The sequence below is a fragment of the Mastomys coucha genome, unplaced genomic scaffold (genome assembly GCF_008632895.1).
Source record: "Mastomys coucha isolate ucsf_1 unplaced genomic scaffold, UCSF_Mcou_1 pScaffold23, whole genome shotgun sequence".
Classification (NCBI taxonomy): Eukaryota; Metazoa; Chordata; class Mammalia; order Rodentia; family Muridae; genus Mastomys; species Mastomys coucha.
Window position 1 is genome coordinate 53,321,086 of NW_022196906.1, and position 20,920 is coordinate 53,342,005.

At 35.9% G+C, this 20,920-nt stretch overlaps 1 protein-coding gene across 8 annotated transcripts in view; it reads right to left on the reverse strand.

Moving 5' to 3' along the window:
• Neo1 (neogenin 1) overlaps positions 1-20,920 on the reverse strand; it is a 159,428-nt gene that overhangs the window by 85,404 nt on the left and 53,104 nt on the right. For all 8 annotated transcript variants that reach the window (XM_031344463.1, XM_031344462.1, XM_031344456.1 and 5 more), the window contains exons 3-5: positions 19,347-19,622; positions 16,721-16,874; positions 13,415-13,551 (exon numbers count right to left, since the gene is read on the reverse strand). In XM_031344463.1, coding sequence (XP_031200323.1) covers positions 13,415-13,551; positions 16,721-16,874; positions 19,347-19,622 — 567 coding nt within the window. The remainder of the gene's footprint in view (positions 1-13,414; positions 13,552-16,720; positions 16,875-19,346; positions 19,623-20,920) is intronic.

Below are 20,920 nucleotides of genomic sequence, written 5' to 3' on the forward strand. Positions count from 1 at the left end.
CCTAAGACATCCCTTCTTTGGTGCTAGAATCTATTTCTTCAGGGTTCCAACATTAGACTGAAAACTAGAACCTTGCTAGGACTTTCTTGGGGCTTTCAGCACCAAATTGGGACTGCTTAAGACATCCAGTCTCATGGACTGAACACCTACTAAATCCTTAGCCTTTCATTCAGGAGTCAGCCATTCAGACCACAGCCTATAAGCCTCTCTAATAAATTCCCTTTATATATGTAATATTAATTCATACTACTGTAATTGCCAGTTCATTCCATTAGTTCTGTTTCTTTAGAGAAACCAAGAGTCTTTTGGGGAGAAAAAAATCACAAAAGGGTAATATAATTGGGCATATACAAAGATGTTAAAAACCATGTTACTTACGGTAGAGAGACTCTAGAAATCATTAAATACTAACTATGAGGCCTGAATAAACAAATGAACATTCTAGACTGCTACTTTTACCAAATAAGCAGTCCATTTTTATAAATAAAATCATACTTTAGAAGTAGCCATCACTAATCAGTTAAGCTGTCTATGATTGCTATTGTGCTGTAATGGCAGAGCTGAGAAGTTACAACAGCTGTAGCAGGACCATTAAGTGCAACATTTTTACTATGTATTTTTAAATTGTTAGTCTGCTATAAAGTTATTAGATATGATGAAAATTTATGTCAGTATGTAAAATTGTATGTTGCTGTAGGAAGAGCCATGATAGACAACAGAAAAAACTCAAAAAAAAAAAAAAGAATAGTATGATTTCATTTTAAGAAAAACATGAACTTGTTTATAAATTATATGTAAGCTATAAGAGCAACGCAGTATTTCTGGTTGGTGAGATTAAACGTGGCTGTTTCCTATGTAATTTTCAGTGTTATTCTTATAATCTGAAAAAAGTCATTATTCTTTTGTAGCATCAGTTTATACCCTAGAGAAATGATTTTGTAACTGCATTAGGAAATGCTGCGTATATGTAATTGCCAAAACACATTCAATGAACTACTCAAGTTCTCATCTCCAAAGAGGAACCTGTGCTCTTAACATCTTCTCTATCAATCTGATACTAGCATTTTTTTAACTGTTTGCCATCAATGGAAATTCTTCAAGTTGGCCTACTATGCAAAAAATACTTTATTAGTTTTCCATATGTAAACTGAAGTAGATATTTTTTTGAAAATTATACATAGTGACTGAAAAATGAGCATTTTAGCTCTTAGGAACTGTATCACTCATTGGATTTTCTGTTCAAGATAAGCTTCAATAGTTGAATACAAAGCAGAACATTCATTTTTCAAAATGTTTTGACCCACTTCAACAATAAATTCAGTCCAGTGAGCACTGCCAATTCTGGCAAAGACACTAAAGGAAGGGAGAAATTGCAGAATCTTAGATTGTTTATTAAACCCTCTTAAGATTGATTTACTTTAGTGATCAGCATTTGCTAGCAATCCTAAACAAGACCAGTGATAAAATAGTCTTCCCAACTAGAGCAGACAACTTCTACTCCTTTGTCAAGATGACTTACTGATGTGTCCAGAAAATAAAATTTCAGGAGTATTGGACAGAAAATAGTGCATCACTGGTGGTATGGGTAAGTACTGCTCTATAAAGACAAATGTGCTTTCCTGTGTATTAGATCATAGCAAAAAATTCCTATTTGGAGTAGCTTAAAAGCCACTGGGAAAGAACTACTAAAGTGGTACTACACTATATAAACAGAACTATACTAGGAATCAGAAATTCTGGGATTTTAAATTAGGATTTTAAGTATGCTTTTAGGTATATGATCTTGGGGAAAATCACTTTGCCTTAGAAGGATGTAAAGCATATATGAAAATGTATTCTTGCTAATAGGAAAGATAATTTAGATAATTTTCAGGCATATTCATGTAATTATATATAATCCATAGCAAATATGGATTATATTATGAAAAGAAAATTGCTTGGTGTTACTTCTATTATAATTAAAGTTCTTGGCAAATCAAAATGGCTCATAGTTCCAATACTTTATCCATTCCAATGTTTTCAAATACAGTAATATTCAGCATCACAATGAAAGAGTTTAAGGAGGAAATATAATTTGGTGGCTTTCAGAAACTTGGTCAATCATCAGATCAGTAACCATGTTTCTCTATGATGTTTTTAAAAGAAAAATATTTTGTTCAATATAAGCTGTAAATTAGGTATTTAAACATGCACTTTATTACATTTCTTTACAACTTTAAAACATATGAACAAGTGAAGTACAATTCTCTTACACTTGCATGGTAACCAATCATTGCAGTCTCACTAAGGAGTACTGAGGATAATAATGCCTTGGACCTCTTGGACGTCTGTAACCTGCTTGAGTTGTATTTTCTCACTTGAACATACTGGTGTGATACCCGAGAAACTCTACAGTTCTATTTGACTTGGACCTCAAGCAGGACCATGTGGGAAGTAAAATTCTCTAATCTCTAAGGATGATTTGACAATGCAGGGATTTGATTCTGTAATCTAAATACTCATAAAAAGATGACTACCTACAAGGAGATAGGAGTGGACTGATTTGCATTCTTCTACATTCTAACCGCCAGTTGAGCCAGCACCATTTGTTGAAAATGCTGTCTTTTCTCCACCGGATGGTTTTAGCTCCTTTGTCAAAGATCAAGTGACCATAGGTGCATGGGTTCATTTCTGGGTCTTCAATTCTATTCCATTGATCTACCTGCCTGTCACTGTACCAATACCATGCAGTTTTTATCACAATTGCTCTGTAGTACAGCTTAAGGTCAGGGATGGTGACTCCACCAGAGGTTCCTTTATTGTTGAGTATAGTTTTCCCTATCCTAGTTTTTTGTTATTCCAGATGAATTTGCAAATTGCTTTTTCCAACTCTGTGAAGAATTGAGTTGGAATTTTGATGGGGACTGCATTGAATCTGTAGATTGCTTTCAGCAAGATGGCCATTTTTACTATATTAATCCTGCCAATCTGTGAGCATGGGAAATCAGCCCCTTAGGAGGAACAACAATATGAACTAACTAGTACCCTCAGAGCTCCCAGGGACTAAACCACCAACCAAAGAGTACACATGCTGGGACTCATGGCTCCAGCTGTGTATGTAGCAGAGGATGGCCTAGTTGGTCATCAATGGGAAGAGAGGCCCTTGGTCCTGTGAAGGTTCTATGCTCCAGTGTAGGGGAATGCCAGGGCCAGGAAGTGGGAGAGGGTGGGTTGGTAAGTATGTGGGGGGAACAGGGTTATTTCTTGGAGGGAACTGGGAAAGGGGATATCATTTGAAATGTAAATAAAGAAAATATCTAATAAAAAATTTTTAAAAAGTAAAAAAGAAAAACTTTAAATAAAAAGATGACACCACTCAGTTGTAAATTCTGAGTGTCAACATGACTAGGCAACAGGGTGCTCAGGTAGCTACTTAATGTTACCTCTGTGTATCTGTGAAGATGTTCCAGAGAGGGATGTTTCAACTGATGTATGGAGAAAAGAAGGCTCTCACCAATGTGCATGGGTATCATCCAATCCACCAAAAACAAAAAGCAAAGGAAGGCTCAATTTGTCTTCCATCTGTTTGAGCACTTCCTGGTTTTCAGACTTTTATTCATATTGACACACAGCACGCATCAGTCAGACCAAGCACACTGCCATAGCTCTCCTAAGTCTCTAACCACGGCGGATTATGGGACTCCTCACTCAGCCTCCAGTTTTATGAGCCAGTATTAACAGTAAGTCTTTTCCCTCTTTACCTACATTTGTATTTCCTATTGGTTGTTTTTCTGGAAAACCTTAATATACTACAAAATTTTGATAATTCACTATAGGTACAGTTATTATTAAATACTTCATATAGATAAAAAAATTATTTATAAATTAGATATTTCAGATATTACTTTAAGAGAATTTCAATGGACTACAGTGAGAAAAATGTCAAATCCTAAGCAAAAAAATGGAAATGACAAAGAGCTAAAATTTAGCTACTTTCAAATACAGAAAGCTTGAAATTCTATCAATATTTGATGTTAGTTTTTACTTCTATTGTCCATTTCTTTTGGGTATCAACAAATAGAAAACTCCCTAATACAGGATTTTAAGAATTCTCCTTGATAGGGCTATTTTACATATTATGTACATAGAAAGGCAACATTTTTGAAAATATCTCACAAAGATATTAGACTATTTTTACTGTCAACAGACAGAAAAGTACTCAGCATCACTAATCACAATAGAAACATAAATACAGAATTATGACTGTATACTCAAACATAATGAATGAAATTATAAAGAATGAAAAACTAACTGCTGGATAGGATATACAGCAACCAGAATATACACTGTTGGCAGGATATAAATTGGTCCTATTACTTTGAGAAGTCTGGTATACAATAAGTACCAATTTAAAAAATCAGTTAATAAATACAACATGGATGAATCCCAAATGTGATGCTTTGTGAAGTAAGCCTTATACAATAGCAACAGATGATATGAATGCTTTTATATGACATAAACTAATTTACACTGGAAAACTCACAAGAGTAGATGCTTTGAGAGTGGTAAGGGAATGAGAAGTGGTATGCAGAAAATTTCAACCATGATGGGAATACTCTATCCTTATAGATATCTCGGTCGTACAAGGAGGTGCAACTGATGGAGCTCATGAACAGTAAACTTAACATTTATGCATTTTAGTGTATCTAAATTTTATTTCAAAAGAAGAGAAAACTATAGACAAAATATTAAATTCTTGGGAGCAAAAGACATGGCTTGCCGGGAGGTAGTGGTGTATGCCTTTAATCCCAGCATTCAGGAGGCAGAGGCAGGTGGATCCTTGAGTTTGAAGCCAGCCTGGTCTGCTGAGTGAGTTCCAGGACACCCAGGGCTACACTGAGAAGCCCTGTATCAAAAAAAAAAAAAAAAGGCCCTAACAAACAAAAAGGGCATGGCTCAGGAGTAAGAGTACTTGTTGCTTTTGAAGGACCCAGACTTGATTCCCAGCACCCACATGTTGGCTCACAGCCATCCACAACTCCAGTTCCTAAGGATCTGATGTCCTCTTTTGGCCTCCACAGACACAAGGCATACCTATGTTACCCAGACAGACATGCAGGCAAAATACTCATACACATAAAATAAAATAAATAAATCTAAAAAAGTTTCTCTTAAAATATTAAAATTGAAAAAAAATATTAAAATTGTAGATAATGATATGAATGCTGGGTTCTCTGGAAAACTTTAAAAATTTATCAAAAAATTGACATTGATGGGTAGAATGATGGTTAATTGATAAAGCAATTATAATTAAAGATAGCTGTAGAGTTATTTAAATATTTTATTATAAAATTTATTATAAAAATTTTCTAATATGTGAATATATTCTAACCCCAGTAAGTTAAAAAGTATTGACTAGTAAGGCTCTGGATGGGCTCTATACACTACTTTATAAAATTTGTGTTTTATGCAGCATCGAAGAAAGTCAATGACCAACAGCAGAATGTTGGCTGATCGTCATGGAGGAGATGGGAAGAAAAGAGAAGGTCAGTTTCTTAATGTGGCTAGAGACTTCAACAACAACAACAACAAAAATAAGATGAGTAATAGGAAAGTGGTATGAGGCGGAGGCTTGAAGGAAGATGGTGGACAGGCTGGAGACAGAGCTCAGTGATTAGAAGCATTGGCTGCTCTTTCTGAGGACGGGGATTGGTTCTCAGAATCACCAATGTCTCTAAGTACAGTCCAGGGTATCTCTGATGCTCTTCTGGCCTTTGTAGGTACCAGCCTCACACAGTACACGGAGACATAACACCCATATCCATTTTTAAAATTTAAAATAATAATAATAATAAAGATGACTGAAACATTAGCTGTAGATTAGTCACAATGTTAACACTGCCATGAAAATGGCCAATTCAGAAATTGTCAATTTGTTCCCAGAAACCAGAAATGGAAATTTTTCTTTTGGGAGTACATGGAGTTGATCACACACTATTACAAATGCAACTCATGACCCATATTATCTGTTATCAACAATATGAGATGGCAGGAAATACACAACCAGCTAATTCACGTCATAGCATGAGTCGAGATCCCAAGCATTAGTGATAAGATAGTAAATGTGAAATATTCAACAGATGAAAAATGAACTTATAACCTTTTCTGCATTAACAAGCACTATGCCATTTCCTACAGCTATAACTTCTTAAAAAATAACAAGTCAGACAATTGTGACTGCATTTATATATACATATAAAGACATATGTATGTGCATATGTATGTATGTAAGTATATTGCTTCAAATCCCCATTATTTTTCATCAACTATTTTCCCCATCAAGGAAATAAAAAACTTTCAGTTATGGGATGAGGCTCAAAACAAAATTTTCCAAATGGGTTTTTGTTGTACACAATGACTTGTCTGTACTCAATAAAGAGAAATGACCTCACATGATACCCATGAAAAGCACAGCTCGAACTCTACTATCCAGATTCAGAAATAGGGCACTAATACAGCAAACGCTTGCATTGTAGCATGTAGCTAGTACTCTGCCCTACTTCAAACATAATCAGTATTCTTACTTAAAAAAATTATAGCATTTGCCTGTTTCGAATATTATAAAATGGAATTATATTCTTTAGTGCTTAGTTTCTTTTAAAAGTGTTTCTGAGATTTTTTAAAAAATGCTCTACAATATAAAGGTGACATGCCCATTTCCATTGCTGATACAATGCCATGCTGGATTTTGGTGGGCATCTGAATCATTACCAGTTTGAATTCCTAGAATAAATATGGCAGGAACATTACTGTGCATGACTTTTAGACCCACTATCTGTTCGCTTGTTATAAGCATTCTTCGCTGTAACATAGTATTAGTTTCATGTAGCTTTAATAGATTCTGCCAAACAGGTTTCTTGTTTTTGCAAAATGGGAATCAAAGCCAAGTGTAATCTCTAGTTCTTTAAAGAGTATTTTAAAATCTTATCAATATACAATTAAATCTTATCAGTATATACCTATCAATAGTTCGTTAAAGACTCTAGTTATCCTCAACCTAAAGCCAGATGTTGTAGGTCTTTTGAATTATCAACTGTGTAAATTGAAAAATTTACCAAATCTGTTGGAAGTCTTGTCTGAAATGTATCAATACTGTTTGTAAATAACCAATTTTGGCTTTGCTGACAGTCTGTTTTAATGCCTTCCCCACCATCCCTCCACTAACTTTTACTTAACACTTCCTTTTTTTCTATTTTCTTTGGTTTAAATTTGCTACTTTTAGCATTTTTGAGGTTAATCTTAAAGTTACTGATTCCCCCTTCTCTCTCTCTCTCACACACACAGACTACACATTTTCCTCAACTTTTACTAGTTCCTAGCTATATTAGTTTATACTATTTTCTAAATTTTGTTAATTCCCTTTCTAACTCATGAATTTAAAGGCGATTCACATAAAGCAATATACTCTCAAACAATGAAAGAGTACTATTTAGTTGCTATACATCATCATGCTAATATCTGTAATTTTTTTTTTTTTTTACAATTTAGCCCAGGACTTTATGAACACTAGGCAAACACTTTATGACTGAGCTATATCTCCAGCCATACAAATGTCAACTAGGTCAAATTGTTACCTCTGCTGTTTAGTTGTATTTTAAGTATTTGTTTTGTTTGTACTTATTTTTTAATTTATATAACCTATTAGTTACTAACATGTGATTGCTATGATTGCTATGATTATAGTTCTGCCTGCTTATAGTCTTGCCAATTTATATTTTGTTTATTTTAATATTGCATTATAAATTATATACATCTTTAAATTTTTTTAAATTTAACTGATAGATTAGCTAATTTAAAAAATATTTTTAAGCCAGGGCATAATGCCTCATCCTTGTAATTAAGCACTTGGGAGGCCTAAAGCAGGTGAATCACCACAAGTTAGAGCTTAGCCTGGACTACAGAGAACCTACTAAGAGAAAAACAAAACACTAATGTTTTCAGTTAAAATTTCAATTGACAAAACATATATATTTATGTAAGATATATTGTTTTGATGTCTATTAACACAGAATGGATAAATTAAACTAAGATATCTATTACATTATATACTTAGTTTTTTATGGTGAGAACACTTAAATTCTGTCCTCACAACAATTTTCAAGTAGAGAATACATTATAACCATTCTCTTTGATTCTATGAGTTTGACTATGTTTGATTCCATTTATAATCAGATCATGCAGAATTTGTCTTTCTATGCTTATTTCTCTTAGTATAATAACCTTCAGGTTCATTCATGTTATTGTAAATGGCAGGATTTCCTTCTTTCTATAAAGCTGTGTTTCCATTGTAACAATTTTGTTATTCATTCATCCATGATGAATATTAAATTGATTCTAAGTCTGGCTACTTATGTGCTATAACCAGCATTGTTGAGTAATCTTAGTTTTTTGACACAATGATCTAATTTCATCTGGATAGACAGCCATAAAAGAATTATTGGATCATACAGTAGTTCTACTTTATGTGAGGTAGTACCACGCACACTTTGCGTGATAGCAGTTTGAGGCAAAAACTTCAAGGAAAGTCAGTCTCCTGCCTCCACATTGTCACCTGGCACCCCTAACTCAGAGGTAGCCCAGATATGTTCTTGTACTCGTGTGCTAGGTGCCCACCAAAATATGATTTATTTACAGCTGGACAAAATCGGACATTGCTCTCTGACCTTCACCAATGTTCCAACATCTTAGATCCAAAATTCCAAACCTTGCCTTGGAATTAACTCACCCAGACTAATTGCCTCCAGGTAGGCATTGAAGCTTACAGAATGAAAGGTTTATCCCAGAGCAAGGTCAAGTAAAATCCTCATTCTCAGTCACTGCAGCTGAACCACTCCTAGGAATTAGCAAGAGACTGGTCTCTACTTCCCCAAAAGATTAGCATAGTGGGCGTTTTACCTATGATGGGCGGGACCTTGAGCAGAGAGTGTATGTGTGTGTGAGAGTCTGCAGCATTCAGCATTCTAGATTCAACAGTCGCATTCAGCCGACTCGCTCGCACTTGGACTAGAACCAGAACTTAGGTGGACTAGGACTTAGATCCATGCAGTCTGTAGCCCCCTGGGCCCAGAGCGCTTAGGCCCAGAGGGTGCTGCGCCAGTCCAGAGGAGATGGCCAATGTTTTAGACCTAGTGTGTTTTAGATGGCCTCAGAGGTACCCTGACCACTGAGCTGCCAGACTTTTCATTTCTCTTTTGCAATGATTGTAAAAGCCTCATGTCATTTTTGAGAAATACATTCAGATCCCACACTTGTGTTGAGTCTGTTTGTCAAAGCCGAATCCGGTGCACACCTGGCCAGAACCCATCATCCCGCAGGACAAGGGACCCAGTAAGAAACCCCAGTCCATGGCAAGGTAGTATCCTATTGAGGATTTAATTTTAGTTTCTCTAATGATTACTCACACTATCTAGTTGATTATTCATAGTTTTGGTTTCATATACCCATAGGCCACTTCTTTGTCTTCAGGTAATGTCTTTTCAGGTCCTTTGAACATACGTAAAAACTGAGTTGTTTTCTTACTACTGAATTGATTTCCTTATCTACTCTAGATATTAACCTCTCATCAGATGTATAGTTTGAAAATATTTTCTCTTATTTCGTAGTTGTCGCTCCAAGATTCCTTCATCTTTTGCTATGCAACTTTTCAATTCCATGAAATCCTATTTGTCTGTTGTTGCTTTTTCACCTGTGCTTTATAAGTCACATAAAAGAAACAAAACAAAAAACAAAAAAAACCCACCTTTTTTTTAAAGATTTATTTATTTATTTATTATATGTAAGTATATTTTTAGCTGTCTCCAGACACTCCAGAAGAGCGTGTCAGATCTTATTACAGATGGTTGTGAACCACCATGTGGTTGCTGGGATTTGAACTCAGGACCTTCAGAAGAACAGTTGGTGCTCTTAACCACTGAGCCATCTCTCCAGCCCCAAAAACCCACCTTTTAAACTTTCCCCTCACGCTTTCTCTCAGCAGCTTTACAGATTCAACCTTAGTCTTTAATTTACTTTGGGATGACTTTCATATATGATATAAGAAAAGGCTCCAATTTTGGTCTTGTTAATGAGGCTATATGTTCTTCAGCACAATTTATTAAAGACTACCCTCTTCATTATTCTTGGAAATAAGAAAAAGCAATATACATGGCTTTAAAATATAAACCTCAGAAGTCACACATCATACTCTCATTAATCCAAGTAACTCCAAAACCTACCTGAATTAAAGAACAAGAGACATAAACTCTAGCCCCCAAATAAGAGGGTTGTGTGATGCTCAATGTGAGTACTAGGAAATGAACTCAGGTCGTCTGGCATTTTCTGGAAGACAAGCATACACCTTTACTGCCTGAGCCAGGTTTCCAGCCTCTGCTTTTCTTAAGATACCTTCTTCCATCCAAGATAATATTAAACATAACTCCATTTACTCTTTGAGTTTTCACATTTACACCCAACTTTATTTTCTTCCAGTCGAAAGTCTACTATTCTTACACATAATAATAAATATATATTTACATACTATATATTATAATATTGTTATAAATGTTATACATATCCATCCCTCCTTGAAAGTGAATTCCCATATTTATATTTTAAAATGTATAATTGCAATCATCCCAGCAGGACAAAAATATTCTAAAGACATATATTTGTATTCTGTCAAAAAGGTATTCTCTTTGACTATCAGACTAGTAAAAAAACGAGCCCAGATAATGAAGGTCAGCAGTGAAGGGCAGGCACCTTGACCAGGACTGCTGAGTTATGCATACCACAAAACCCTAAAGTTTTGTCCATAACCATATGAACAGAAGTCCCCATGAAGAAAAATAGTGAGGCAAAACCAGAAGCTAACAAGTATGAGAGATGTATTTCATTCAGTGCTCTTAACAACAACTTCCAGGTTTTGGGGCATACGTAATTCAGGATTTGAGAGGTGGAGGTCACTAGTCTTCTTTATTTGTTCTTTGCAACATGGTCACATTGAGTAAATCTTTCTCTGCTTTTCACTGTTATTTTTCTCTTTTATTGGCCTGTTGAAGACAGGTGGCTAATCCTGGCTTGTTGGTGCTGCCAGGCTCAGGCTCTGACCCTGACAACTGTGCTCATAGTACTGCAAGTAATAGTTGGACTTCATTCTTTTTTATTGCCTATTCTTGTGTCAATAACATGTTGGTCTATGAGATGTAAATTTTAATTATGTAAAACCTCTCTGCAGTTTTCTCTAAGAAACTCATTTCAAGAGCACTTTTTCCAGGCATAAATTTTTAATATGAAACTAGGTATAAATTAAAATGTATACATTGTCTATATTTTTCAGTTAATAACTAGACGCAATGACACAGGAGATAGAAGGAGAAAATGCAGGAGTGAAAAAGCCATCCTTGGCTACTTAAGCAAGTTCCATGTCAGCCTAAACTACCTGAAATCCTGGAATCAAAACAAAATAAAACTCAGATGATTCAGTTCACAGGCAGACTATCAGTTAGAGCCCATATAATGAATAAAAATAAAAATAGAAAACAACCATAAGGACAAAAGTCTTTATGAAGAAAAACAGTGAGGCAATTATCAGCAGCTAACAAGTGTAACGCATACATTTCATCTGATGCTCTTGCTAACACCCAGAGGTAGTTGAAAGGAACTGATGGAGGACAATGGAGGAGACTGGTAAACAAATATCTAATTAATGGAGGAAAGCAAAGAAAAATGATCCAACAAGGAACCAGAGACCACAGATGGAGTTCATGAGTGTTTATTTTTCCAAACCTATCTATACAGAAGTGAAGCACTAAACTGATCACCCTATAAAACTATGCCCTATGCTTCTCCTTCTACCTAACCAAATACATGGACTAAGCTCATCTGACACAGTAGCTATGTCAATTCCATGACCCAATTTTGTTTTTCAGGGAATATAAACGTATCCAAAACAGTGGAAGAGATATGCTTTCTATCCTTTCATCAACACTAAACCCCAAGCACTGTTCCCCAATTGCTCTCAAAAACTACATCTAGGTTCCTAGGTGACTAGTAGGGGTAAAAATGTAGCTACCTTATGTCTGACTCTGAAATAAACAAAATATACAAAGAAAAATAAATTTTCATGTAAGATAAAACACACAAATTAATACCCAAGTCACAGATTACAGAATGGGTATTATCAAATGAAACAAGTTAGTGGCATAGGCAGCTCCCAAGCAGGGCTGGGCTTCTCTAAAATTAACAGAGAAGATCCATACGAGATTTACTGGAAACAAGAATTAGCAACAACATAAACAAATCGGAATAGAGGATCAGCACTCAAAATTACTTTTTTAAATGGAAAAGGACAGGGCAAGTAGGTATAAAGAAAAGGCGTGTGTACATGCCACATTTATTTTCCTTGACTTCTAAATCAGGGAACCTAAAAAGGAGAAATGGGAAAGCAGAGAAAAGGGAAGAGTAACTATTCCTGCAGAGATGCTCAACATCAGCTTAAAAGAGAAAAATAAGCATCAAATCATCAAGCCCAGTGACATGAAAAGGCACCATGCAATCCTTGTAGCATGATCTACACACCCCAAAGAAGGAACACAAATACTCAGAGACATGGTTCTGAAACAGAGAACAGACATCTTTGGGGAAAAACATCCTGAGACAATAAAAGGGTACAGAACTTTGCAGATGCCCCAGGTAAAACCCTCTTCCTTGACAGTAGCATTCCCAACACCAACAACACCATTACTACTGCAACAGAAACACAATAATGCTGAGATGAAAGTTTTATAAGGATCAGCTCTTAATCTTCAAAATAATCTCAACAAAGTAAGTACTCTTATTATCTCCATTATACAGATAATGAAGATGGAGTTCAGAAAGGCTATATAAATTTGCTATGATTGGGGTGGGGGAGATGGGTCAGCAGTTAAAGCACTTTCTATGGAAGTGAAGAGGATGAGTTTAGATCCCCAAAACCTACAACAAATGTCAGGTGCACACGGCAGCCCTGGAAGGCAGAGACAGGGAATCCCCACAGAAAGCTGGCTAGCAAGAATAACCTCATCAGCAAGCTACAGATTTGACTAAGAGATTCTGTCTCAAAAAATAAGATGAAGAAAATTCCTGTTATCGGTCTCAGGACTAGGCATGCACTCTACAACATGTGTACCTCAAACACACATGAACATGCATACACACATACTACATACACACATATGAAAAGAAAATTTTCGATTGCTGTATTTGTGAAATACAGGCTCAGAATTTGAATTCAAGTGATATGGTCTAGAATTTGCATTTTAATTATGATGATGTACTGCATTTCCCTTATTACTGTTAAACAATCAGAAGACCTGGAGAGTATATAGTATTTTTAATTACACAGTAAATATGTACATACCTTGCACAGTAAGCTCTGCCTGAGCTTCAACTGTCTTATTTCCATTATCAGCTATACAGAAATACGTCCCAGCATCATCCTCAGTGATGTCACTGATCTCCAAACTACCTCCTGCTATCAAGACCAACCTTTCAGAGCTGGATTAAACACACAAGCACAAAATGGTACATTTCAGCATGAGGAAAATAATTCCTATGAGGCTTTTCACATAATAACAGACAAACATCGTTAAAGTGATGGCTACAAACAGACTAAGACTAACAAAAAATCATTAGAATTTAATTTCAGTTTGTTTTGCTCATATTTTATATGCATAAATGCCACAGTGTACAAATAAATTTTCACTATCTCTGGCACTTCTAGCTATTCCCAAAGAGTTATTACTTTTATGACCAATTCAACTTCCTCCAGTGTATTCCTGTCTCCCTATTCTGGTCAGCTTAATGGAAATTATATATTTTAAAGTTTGCAACCAATCTAAAACCAACTTCACCATAGCTATGCCATGATGAGATTACTAACAGGAAGAAAAATACAGAGGGCAAAATGTCAACTCAGACAGCAAGTCACGAGGTGACAAGTCATGAGGTAGTGCCACCAACTGAAAGTTTCCTATAGTGACCTGGCTAGGAAATAGGGGATAAGGGTGGGCTTGTATTAAAAAAAAAAAAAAGACAGGAAGGAAAAGGGAAGGACAGATGCCACTGAGCAGCTCCCTGGGTGTGTACTGGGCGCAAATCAGCCAACATCCATCACTCCATTTACAATAAAGGTGAGGAATATGTCCATAAATCTACAGTGATATAAGCCTATTTACATAAAAACAAAATAATCCTATAACACAGAAAAAACTGTAAATCAATATTCTCAAATTTTTCTAAAGTTAAAAAATTTAGTTAATCTGGAGATTTATGAACTAGATCAATAGATATACCTGACACAAAGCAAGGAATATAATTCTACAAGTATGCAATTAAAGCAGACACTTTAAGTTTTTTATTTCATTATTATTTTCAGGTTGGTGCCAACTAGAAACGAAGTCTTGAAAAGCGAAACTCTGAAGAATACACTCCTATACTTGATGACTCTGGAAGCATGAGCCAGGTATTACACCACCATCAGCCACAGTAGGGTAACCAAGACCTTTTAAAACTATAACCTGCTCCTTTCTCCCTGGACTCAGAGCTATAATCCTCTAAAAGAAGGTACTATTTGATCACTAAAGTATACTCAGTTGCTGCTCACCTTAAGCATTAGCACTCATTTTCAGGATCCTCTACAAAACCATTTCAACATCCCTTATTCTATTTGCTTTTTTATCTGAACATAAATAAACAAATTTAAATAAATGTTATTGATTCTTAGACATTTGTTTTTTTTTAAGAAACAACCTGTAATGTTTTTGTGTTTATTTTCAAAGACGTAATAAAGATGCCTAATGCTTAAGATACTTTGTTTTTCTAGACAGCCCAGCACTATTGAGATTTCTATACATTTTCCCCCTTTAATCTTGAAATCTCAAATCTGAAATCTAAATAATATATTAGGCATAGTCCACCCACACTTTTCCAGTGCTGGCAAAAACAAAGACACTATGAATAATTACCTACATCAACCTGAAGGACTTCTGTGTTCTATTACCTATCTCTGTTTTCTCATACTGCATTTAGTAATTCAGCCAAAAGCACACTGCTGAACACTTGGCCTCCCCAGATAGAGAGGCCAGGATGAAGAGCGCTGACACTGCAATCTCTTCAAGTCCTGAAGTTCTTCAGACAGTGACACAACAAAGCACCATTTCTCAGACTTTCCTCAACATAATCTTAAGTATTTAAGTGCCTAAAGAAATAGAGGAGAAAAAAAAAAAAACACCAACAAAAAAACAAAAACCCATCTACTTGTTTTTCAAAGTCTCCTGGTTTAGCTGCAGAGTTCATAGAAATATTATTCACCATAATATATTCACGTTGGATTAAAAACCACTTGCTGTCAAAAAAAAATTCTTCAAATAAAACTGGGGAAACATGTAACTTTCCTACCATGATTTGTTTATACTGGTCACTTAGACTCCACCCTGAAAATTACCTTTCTATGAGAACAACTGTCTAATTCTGCCTTTCTCTAATCCTTGGAATATTGTATCTTGAGTTTCTTCAGAGTACTTACTATAACCTGACACGTTATATGTCTATTACTCTCTCACTCTTCTACTCTAAAAGCAAAAACTCTCTTTGCTACTTGGTCCTGAAGACCTAGGAATGTACCTCGAATATCATTCAATAGCTATTTGTTCAAGTCTTGCAGAGATCACAAAAATCCTCACTTCTATTCATTAAATAAAAATCATTCTGTATCTTGCTTATACCTTTATAATGCTGTAGTATGATGAACTACATTTCATTCTAAGTGGTACCTCATATAAAGTATTACTGTAATAGTGCTACATACATAAATATTGCTTTAGCATGGCTATCAGAAAACTAGTTTATATCTGAAGCATACATTGCATTTATACACCGCTCTGAGTCATTCTCAACTAGGGATGGTTTTGTTCCTTAAAGGACATTTGACAATATCAAGACATGTTTTAGGGTCATCATAACTTGAAAGGGGACTTTGGGTAGAAGCCAGGGATGCCTGTAAATTTACAATGCTTGCAACAGCTGTTTTGAAAACAAGGCATACCTAACTATTGAACCATTACTACCACTCCAGGTTTCTCTCTCTCTCTCTCTTTTTTTTTTTTTTTGAGAAAATACAACTGAGGAAATTACCCACTTCATAAGAAAGAGACAAGGGATGCAGAAAATGAATAGTAACAGAGAAGGCGCTTATAGAAGATACAACATACTTCTGGTGAACATAGCTTATGGCTTGTTAGGACTTTAGAAAGCAAAACAAAGTCAGGTATGATAACTGCCTGTAATGCCCCACTTGGAAAGAAGGAAGGCATTTATTTACACTAAGCAAAGGAAGATACTACCACAGTGCATGTAAGACTGAAAATGACTCAACCTGGCCAGATCTGGCAGCTCATGCAACACTCTAGGGAAATAAGACCCCATAAGCTTATATAATGAAGCTTAGCAGCACCAGCAGCAGCAACATCAACCCCCCTACTGTCTGAAAAGCATGCTTTTTCTTTAAACATCATAGATACAGCATAAAAACACATTTCAAGGATGACATATGAAAACCCCATGTGCTTAAACAAAGCAGTCATTTTTTTTATGTATTGATTCTCCAAATAGCATTAGACTTAGGTCAGCTAAGGCTACGAAGAGCTCTTAAGCAGGCAGTATTTACCTTTCTGTGTCAAGCACTTCTTCGTTTTTCATCCATCTAATGACTGGAGCAGGAAGTCCTGAGGCAACACATGGCAACACTACACTCTGACCAGTGACTTTGATCACAGAAGACGGTCGCATCAAAAATACCAAGTCTACAATTTCCCCAGGATCTGAGAATTTAAAATGAAAGAATAGTTAAGTAAAAGGCAAAGCACCTCACAACTTTAGCCAGGAAGAACAGCTATTTCCTACTCAGGCTGTGTGGCCTTGTGAACAGGAAACATTTCCCACGTACTTTCTACACGTGAAGTGTTGTGTAGGTTATCTAGGAGCCTTAGAGTTATTCAGGTGACAGTTCCTGCTTACATGGTGCTTTCTGGTCAAATGAGGAACACGGAGCATGAATCTATACAGCACCACATGAGGGTACAAACAGCAGAGACTAAACAAACTCAATAGTTGTGTGTCGTTCCCTACTGACTCCCTCTCCTTTCTTTCCTTGTGCCTATTATGTCTGAAAGTCTTTCTGAGTTTTCATCTCTTTAAATTAGTCTATCAAACCTGGCACAGTAGTGCATCCCATTAACATCAGGGAAGCAGAGGTAGGAGACTTATCTTAGAAAAAATAAAATAAAATAAAAAACAAAAAATTATTCTATCAATTCATTGATTTTGTAATGTAGCAACTATCTAGATACCACTATATTCATATAGCATGTATGTCCACTTTTTATAGTTGTCCTCTTGCAGACATATGACATGGCCGTGCTCCTGTTGATAAAAGGTAAGTGTTTTACTTAATGGCATTTTATTAATATTGAAATCTGAGGAGATCACTCTCAGGTAGAGATTTAATTCCTGTCCTCAATGTCAGGTAAGGTGTTCTTTCTAGTCATGGTTACAACCACCAAAATGGCCTTTAAACCTATCTAGCCAATTAATGATAGTTTTGTAGCCATTGTGACAAGTAAATATTGCCTAATTGATGAGTAACAATTCATTTCAGTGAATATACTTCTAGAAGCCAAGTGACAAGCCCTGCCTTTAAAAGTCAGCCAACCGACAGTTCTAAGGCTGATGCTCACCTGTACCCACCTGAGCAGCCAACGCTGAAACAGGCTTGTGATTGAAATAAGACCACACTCTTTTAACCAACATGACCTCAAAAACTCTGTAGGAGTACAGAAGGTGGCTGGGCACCAAATGACTGTCAAGAGAAGGTCTCTTCATACTTAAATAAGCAAATATCCAGAATTCTGTTCTTATTTCAAGTACTAAGTTGTGGTTCTATCATTAATCTTGTTTTCCTGGATTAGATTCTAGGGAGCTGCTTGAATACTATCCCAGGTGTGGAAAAGAAATATGACCAAGCAAGTCAGCTAGAGGACATTATTATGCAGCAACAGCTTCTTTAATTACACTTGAAATTACTTAGGAATACTTACAAATTTATATCTACAAATGTAGATATATTTAATCAAATTTAACAGAATTAATTCAGCTAATTTATTACAAATGTTTATTGGTTTCTATGTGCCAAAAAAATTTTCATTGCTCTTATTGAGCTTACATGCTAATAATGGAAGAAAGACAAATTGGATACTGTGTATGACAATTGTGCTGATATATTTTATGAAGGAGAAAGGAAAAAGCATTGGAGGTGAAAAAAATAGGTGTTGTCTGAAACAGAATGTTTAAGGGATTCAAACATCACTGAAGGAAGAGAGTGACCCATACCCACAAGATTCTACACAAAGAAAATATCAAATAGAAACGCTCTAAAGTAAAGTATTTGGAACTGTTATAAAAGCATGTGCTGGTTACAACTGAGAGAGGGGTGAAGAGGAGAAGGGAAAAGAAAGGTAAAGGGGGAAAAGGTATTAAGATTAAAGGCCAAAACTCTTAATTGTGAATGTCATAAAGAAACCATCAGGAAGTGTGCTGGCTAGATTTTATGTCAATCTGACACAAGCTATGGTCATCTGGAAAGAGAAAAACTCAACTGAGAAAGTGCCTCCATTATGTTGGACTGTAGACAAGCCTGTGGGGCATTTTCCTGATTAGTGACTGGTGCAGGGCCCAACTCACTGTGGGCAATGCTGCCCCTGAGCAAGTGAGCTGTAAAAGAAAGCAGGTTGAGTAAGCCATGTGTGAGCCTGCTAGTAAGCAGTGTTCCTCTGTGGCCCCTGTTGCATAATCTTGGCTGGCCTGCCTCTGCCTCCTGAGTTCTGGGATTAAAGGTGTGTGCCACCATACCTAGCCTCGGACAAATTTTTAATAATACATTAACTTAACAATGGGCTTCTTTTTTTCTTCATTTTTTTTTTTTTTTTTAAAGGCAGGGTCTCACTATGAAGTCCTGGCTGTCCTGAAACTCACTATGTAGACCAGGCTGGCCTTGAACTCACAAAGACCTGCCTGCCTCTGCCGCCCAAGTACTGAAATTAAAGATGTGCACCACTATACCTGGCTTTAAACAGTGGATTTTTATGGCTCCCCCCCCCCCCATCTCTTTAAAAAACTGAACATACTATATTAATAGTAATATTTCTCACATTTTAATGGTGTTTATTAAAAAAATTATAGCAGAACAGTTTTACCTACTAAACACAAAACCATCAGCCCTGATAATGGATTAATACCTTGAAGGACTTTCAATTCAGCTTCATCACTAAACTTTGGTGGCCCACCACTTTCAACAGTGCAGCGGTAGAGTCCCCCATCTCCTTCAGTCGCATTGCTGACAACCAGTGTCCCACTTGGAAGCTTGACAATTCTGTCATCCAGAAGAAGGGGCTGTCTATTCTGTTCCCACCTAACAAATGGGACCAAATCTGCATTAACTTCACAATTCAGAATTGCATTGTTTCCAACATAGACTGAAGAAGGTTCTGGTTGGCTGGTAAATCTTGGAAGACCTGGATAATTGAAGAAAAATAAAAAGTCATTAAATATTACTCTAAAATACAGTCATATAGGCTAGCACCAAGACAGCTCATGTGGCCACAACATATGTTGTAATCTGACTAGATACATAGATACAAAGCAAATAACTAATAAATAGCTACATTAAGGACAACCTACATCAGATTCCTCATAGCTGGAAAAGCAAGGTGCAATGTGGAAAAGGGTAAATGCTATAGTATAGTCCAAGAAGAAAGTACTCAGTGTAGACTTAGGGATTATCTAACTATAGATATAGAACTATATAACTATAAAGGTGTGGGTAAATATGCATTCTGCATATAACTAGTGGACATGCATTAATATTCAAGTATACACACACATACTCCCTAGCCTTGAATCAATGTCACTTCTTCAATAGTGAGGCCAAATGGTGACTTTTTGATTTCTAAGCATCATTCTCATTGCAAGGAACCAGTGTTCCTGGATTAGAGGCTGATTCTACGAGTGAAACTAGGAAAGGACAAGATAAAGACAGTTCCTCACTTGATGTCATTAGGCCAAGTTTTACCCGCAAACTATAGGAGAAGAACCACTTAACCCAGAAATCATGACCGAAAAGTTTGTAGAATAATAACACTAACATATTATTAAAGCATAAACAAGAATCTGTTGACTCATGTTAATAGTAACAAACACATGGAGTAGAAGGAAAAGATCTACTCAATAGAGATGACAGAACTGGGAACAACAATAGGCATTCAGCAACTACTATCTTAACAACTGATCCAGGGCAACAATCTTACAATGGATGTTATAACTATTAGTGAAAATCGATGAGAAATAGTGTATTTATAAAATACCAAAACATTTCTCCCCCAAATAGTAATCATTACAAAAACACACCTTATTTTGAAGTGGAGAAATACTACACAGATCATCTTAAGTTATAAAGCAAACATCATTAGCAATAAAATTTTATATACTTTGGTGTGCCACACTAAGGAAACTATACTACTTCCATTGTATTCCTCCCCAAAATGAAAAATCTCAATCTCTTCACAGGAGGAAATCAAACTCAAAATTAGACAAGGAAAACCTGAGACCCTACTATGTATCAAAGGAGAATAACAATATAATTATAAAATGACACATATGATCTTAGAGCAGAAAGGTTGGCTTCTACTTATTACATCACTTTTTAAATTTTGACTAAAGTCTATGGTCATTTAGGAGAATGGCCTTGTTTTGAGGAAATTCACACTTACACATTCAGACAAATGTAACAGTAGCACGTCTGCCACCTTCTACT